Source organism: Drosophila kikkawai, chromosome 2L, assembly GCF_030179895.1.
Source record: "Drosophila kikkawai strain 14028-0561.14 chromosome 2L, DkikHiC1v2, whole genome shotgun sequence".
NCBI classification, from domain to species: domain Eukaryota; kingdom Metazoa; phylum Arthropoda; class Insecta; order Diptera; family Drosophilidae; genus Drosophila; species Drosophila kikkawai.
In genome coordinates this window covers 18,473,794-18,479,961 of record NC_091728.1, presented here as the reverse complement: position 1 = coordinate 18,479,961, position 6,168 = coordinate 18,473,794, and the positions used below count along the sequence as shown (strand labels likewise).

The 6,168-nt window shown below is 40.4% G+C and overlaps 1 protein-coding gene across 1 annotated transcript; it reads left to right on the top strand.

Moving 5' to 3' along the window:
- The first annotated feature begins 3,276 nt into the window (after positions 1–3,276).
- Positions 3,277–4,348, top strand: LOC108077369 (uncharacterized). Its single transcript, XM_017170665.3, has 2 exons — positions 3,277–3,589; positions 3,653–4,348. The coding sequence occupies exons 1-2, from the start codon at positions 3,383–3,385 to the stop codon at positions 4,202–4,204; spliced, it is 759 nt and encodes a 252-aa protein (XP_017026154.1). The 5' UTR covers positions 3,277–3,382; the 3' UTR covers positions 4,205–4,348.
- The last annotated feature ends 1,820 nt before the right edge of the window (positions 4,349–6,168 follow it).

Sequence of the window (6,168 nt, the reverse complement as noted above, 5' to 3'; positions counted from 1 at the left end):
AAGCCATATAAATAAATCAAAGTGAAATTAAAATCTATTGAAATTGTGTTTAATAGTAAATAAACATTTTTGGGACAATAAGTTCCTGCTGTTTTCTAATTTACCTTCCTCAAAATTATTCATTTTAAATTTCTCAATAATTCTACAATAAAGCCTTTTTAGTAATTGTTTGTTTTTAAATTAAAAATATTATTTTTAAAATTATAAATTAACTTTGAAACTTTTTACTGCATCAAATAGTTCAATACATGCTTTTAGGAAGAAGAAAATTTATATAAATCCCAGAGTATCCGCTCGTCGAATCATTTTCAGCTGGGACGTTTCACTTGTTTCGAAATTGCATTGTGAATAATGTAGTGTTAATTCTCGAGAGTGCCATGTTCCCTGTTTTATGGGTTTAATGCTTTTGTTTATTGGTCTGCTGTTGCGTCAAGTAAGGTTTCTGCTCCGGCTCCGACTCCGGCTCAGGCTTCAACTGGACTCTTCGGTGCAGGGCAGGATGTGGCAGGATATGGCAGGACATGTGGGACACAGAGAAAGGGATTCCTGCTGCTGACATGCGATAAGAAAGCGCGCATTGTTTGGCCGTTGGCTTTGAGCCCGGTAAGTTGTCCAGCTGGCTGGCCCTTTGGCTGCTTGGACAGCTGACACGGTTAACAAATTAAATTTGCATTCCGCTGGCCAACGCCCCAGGCAGGCAAGTAGGGAATGACTATTTATTGCCATAAATAATCCCGGCCAGGCAGTATCATAAATATCCAAAATAGATACTGTCTCTAATGTCAACACCTCACGAATTCCCGAGAGTTCGGTTTGCGGGAGTGCCGTGGCTCATCAGGATATTTCTATTCCTGATGGAATTGATGTCCCCAACAAACATTTTAATCGATTCTTTATCGCCTTTCAGCACGAACACTTTCGGTCCGGCATGCATAAATTAAAGTCGTAATGGACAATCAATAATTATGATTGACAATATGGTCGCCGCCATCGCAATTTCATTAATTGATGGCCTGACACATTCATTTCGTCTCATCGAGCCTTCAAGTCCGCAATTGGAATGCGATTATTTGATTTTCCTGCACTCATGTCGATAAATAAAATCTCAATTCATTTTATCTGTTTGCCCTGCAAATGTCATTTGGTTAAAATGGCTTGGAAAGGATTTGTGGCCAAAATAATCGAACAAATTCATAAAAATGAATGTTAAGCCTTGGGTTTCTTTATTGTTCGGCAAGTGGATATACATCAAAATCAAATTGTATTTTATTGAAAGATATTTTGTTTAATTTAGGCTGTTTAGTTTACAGTTTTATATATCTAAAAATAAATTGTTTAAAATAATAATCATAATTTAAAGAGGGTGCACAGTCATTTGCTGTTCCATTTAATTTCAAGTTGCCTTCCTATAGAGTTAACTGCTCGATAAAAATGAGCATATCCCGAATAAACAATTTTAATAATTTCGTTTTATGAAAATTGCGCTCGGGTTAAATGATTCGAGAAGAATGTGTGCGTGGGGGGAAAAAGGAAAAGTCGTAGCTTTTAATGTTTTGCACGGCGAACCTGTCCGCATGACTGCCTGGCGGCATTGTGCTTCGTCGGACGTGTCCTTTCACCCCTGCCAGCTCGGATTTCAATCATTTCGGGGCGGATACGAGTCGCCGCCCTTTGACCCCCGCCCCGAAACTGGACGCAATCCAATCAGCAAAAGTCGCTGCTGCAAATCTCTTTTAAATGAGCCACTAATTGCAAACTGAAAGATAATACACAAAGACCCAGCAACACCCCCAGCCCCAAACCCAGCTGCAAACTAATCAAGGCCCCCCCCACTCGCAAAAATAGGGGAAAAAAACGCCGTAGTTAAAGGAGCAATTATCGCAGAGATAGGAAGAACGAGTTTTTGTTTTGCGGCAAGTTTCGGGGATAACTTTTATTCCCTGTGCTTGTGAGGCACGTTTATCAGTCGGTAAGTTTTCCTCGACTGCCTTTCTAACTCCCCTTTCCCTCGCCTTTGTTAACTTTCCGCCTTACTAATGTCCATCAGAGATATAGGGCCCGAAACTTTTATTTTGTAAGCAACGTTCTGGATCTGGCGGAGCTTTTAAAAAGTTACCAGCACATGTGTGTGTGCCCGACATGTGTATTTACATAGTTCTAATCAGGATGGGGATCGGATCCCTGCTCGAGTGGATTACGAGTGCACATGTCTGGCCAGAAACTTCCCGACAACTTGTTTTGGTTAATCAAAAAAATATGCTAGATTAACAAACTTTAACAGCTTACAGTACAGAACGCGGACAGGGAGAGAGAGTGTGAAAAAAGTAATGATAAATAAGCAAAAAGTAGTCTTAATGTCATCATTAGACGCAACACTTGCCAACGATTTCTCAAGGGGCTCAAACTTCTGGAAGTGTTGAACAATCTTTGGGTAATAGGTTTTTTGACAGATATTATAAGAAGCCATAGTCATTTGAAATTTTACTGAATATTTTTCAGTGGAATATTAAAATTCTTTAAGGATATGTAATTTTAAGGAATGAGTTTATGAGTGAGCTTAGATAACTTAATATTATTATGGTATAATACCCCTATTTCCCATTGAATTCCATCTGTTTCCGTTTGAAAATGTTCCCTGATTATTGAAATATTCTCGTTTGAGCTTCACCACATTAATTAATTAACTATTTCACTGTTTGCTTAAATAGTTTGGTCTGTTGGTCAGCTTGAATTCCGCCAATTACTAGCTGTGCTGAACAAAAACCTATCGGTATACGCATTTCGCACTTTTATATGCCAGCTCTTAATAAATTTAATTAAAGCGAGATCCCTTTTAATCAAATCAAACGAAATCAGTTCCTGCAAATTAAATTTAAGTCAAAGAAGAAAAAAAAAATGATAAACTGTTAAATTTAATCTGATTTATTTGCAGAGCTCGCTTTGAAGTCGCTGCGAATGGGGGACCAGATTGTGTATGATGAGATTATTTGAATTACCTTTGCAATCAAATTGACACCACATAGACGTCCTGGACTGACGGGGACAGACAGTTGGACAGGAAACTGACAGCGTCAACTGAAGGGGTGCTTACTCCATCCATCCCTCATGCAGCTCCGGATTGGAAGGCGGAAGCCGTCGACGTCACTGCCAGAGAGACCCAGGGTCCAGGACAAGTGTCACTCGGAATGCTCTGCATTATTCAGGCTGGAGCACGTTCAAATTAAATTTTCACTAATGTTAGAGAATCCTTCCCAGAGCAGGCTGGTAATTGAACGTAATAGGAATTCTAGGCACTCGGCATTAGCAAACGTCAACAAGAGCAAATTGCACATCACCGGAAATAGTTACAATATAATAATATTTAGTGTATAGTATACACAAAATGGAATACAAGTGGGAGCTATCGGAGGTTTCAGGTTGGTTCTGCCCGAAGGAAAACATAGAGGTACCAGGCAAGGAGTCCTTAAGGCTAAAGCAGCATCCGAAGCAGGATGCCAAGGCCCAGAAGCTCCCGAACGTCCTGGTTGAAACTGGATATAAGTTTAAAAACGAAAAGATAACTCTCATACCCCAATTTTTGCCACCACAGGTAGGATAGGATAGGATAGGAGTTTTGATACGATCGATTATATCATAAATATCCCAAATCCAGGCCTATCGCTACAAGGACATCTATTCCAGCCGACAGGATCAGCGTATACAAAGATGCATTGAGCAAGAGCGCAAGCAGCGAGAGTTTCACAGCCGTCCTATGCCCAATTTCCGGCAGGTGCACGAGCGCCAGGCCATGCGGACCGTGACGCACCGCATTACCATGCCCGTGACCCCCAATGTTCTCCGAAATTCCCTGGAGATGGAGCTCAAGCGTCGCCAGCGTGAGCAGCAGCTGTTGCGCCAGCGCGAAGAGGAAGCCAAGCTACAGCGACAGCAGTCCTTGCGGGCCAAGCCCATTCCGTCCAGCAGTCGCCAGCCTTTGAAGCCGGTGAATCGCCAGTCGGTGAAGGTGGAACCCTTCAACCTAACCGCCGAGCAGCGTGTCCAGCAGCGACGAGTCTATAATATCCAGAACTCCCACATGCAGGAGATGAAGCGCCGGGAGCTGGAGGAGCAGCGTCAGCGGGAGGAGCGAGAGGCCAACCACAGGCAGCGCCAGCTCACCACGTTCCGGGCTCGACCCAACCCATTTGCAGGCACCGCACGTTGACCGGAGAAGGAGATGCCTTCCTTCCTTCCTTTCTTTCTTTCTTTCTTTTCTTGTTTGTTTGGATTTTTCGTTGCAAATTTGTTTTGTTTGTTGTTTTTGTTCGAAGAAATTAAATTACTATAATCACCAGCAAACAGCCACAAACACAAGCTCACGAAGGAGGCTACAGTTTGGGTCAAGTTAATAGCAATGCTAAGAAACTTTATAAATAATTTGAGTGTTTTAGGCATACATACATCGTTTCTTTTCAGCTTTCCTTCGTTTTTTTTTAATCTTGTAAATTAAATTAAGATTGCAAAGCTATGTGCACCGCCACAGGTGTATTTGTAACTTCCGCACATTCAATTTGTTCATTTAAAATGGCTTAGGTCGGCGGCTCCATCAATCAAGTGGCCCTGCCCCAGTCCACCTATGTATGTATATGGATGTGGAGGAAGGTAGCATATATATATATGGGAATCGGATCCAATCCAATCTGCAGCGGAGGGCAACGCCCACGTACTCCTCTACAAACAATTTGTTGTAAGTGTATCAATTGGTGCGCCTGCAGGGGAGTGTGTGTCCGGGGGGGTGTGTGTGCGTGGGTACGGCACATAATCAAAAGCACAAATACTAAAACAAGCACTCAAACTGTCAAAGCGATGATTGATAGTGTTGACATTCGCTTTTTGGCTCCAGCCATCAGCCATCGGCCATCAGCCGTGGGATCTGACTTTTTGTGCATTGAGCTCCTGTTAATGGGACGTTTTTGGCGGTGGCCTCGTCCTTTCAAAAGGATTCCTTTTCACAGCCCCCCCCTCCACACCAAGCCCCACCATACCCACATCAGATCATCTATTCTTGTGTGCGCCTGCCTCTCTCTATGTGTGAATGATGAATTGCATTGCATGTGTTTATCGAGATACACTGAAACAGGTATTTATTGCAGGTCTGCCGAGCAGGTTTAAAGGTGAGCATCCATCACCTGAACTCGGCTCGAGTTGCAAATTAAATGCAATTAAACTGTTACAAGCTGCCGGCAGAAGGCCCTGATTGAGGGCAATGCTTGTCTCAGTGACTTTGGGCTAGGAAAATGAAATCCAACTCATTTTTCAGATGAATTTAGAAAAATGAGGTGTCTAAGTCTATAAACTATATTTAAAAAAGTACATGTCTTAAAATAAAATAGATGTTGATGTATATTTACCAAGCTAGCTAACACGTTTTTCTCTGAATATTATGCCTAAATTTCCAAATATTAGAATTTTTCTTTTTTATTTATATTTAATATTATAAGTTTTGAAGAACTTAGTTAAGTTAACTTAGTTAGTTAAGCTGGACTGGCATTATTATATTTTTAAGAGCTAACAAGTTGCCTCTGTCTACTTACAGCTCTCTTAGCATATGCTGTCTTACATTATTCTGTAGTCTCGTTAACATGACATAAAATAGCAGAACCCCAACCATAGCAGTCTGCAAAGTAAGGGCGAGGGGCAAACTGTCCTAACGGTTAACAGAGCCATTGTGGGGGTGTTAAAAGCCTTTGCTGTAACCAACATGAAAATTTCGCTGTTAGAGTAACTTTAGCATTATGTTTGGAAATAAGGGTCGACAGAATGTTAAAAAGTATCTACAGAAATGTAGCTAAATGTAACCAAATACAACATTACAAATTTAAACCTTACAAAAAAGCGATTAACAAAAAAATAAATGTATAAATTTCCTAAAAAATATTATAAAATATTGCTTAAAAATATAATTACGGTAAATTAAAGCTTTACAAATATTAAATGTCATTATATTTTATACATATTTAGTAGTAATGTATGCACATATTTCTGTAGTAAACATAATAACGAGTTACCACTTTGTGTTCCTTGGTTATAATTTAGTAATTACAACTCCAAACTTTATTTTATAGCTTCCTTCAATAAGGAGTCATACTCATTGCTTTATTGTAAGGAAAAATCCAAAGATTAGATGAT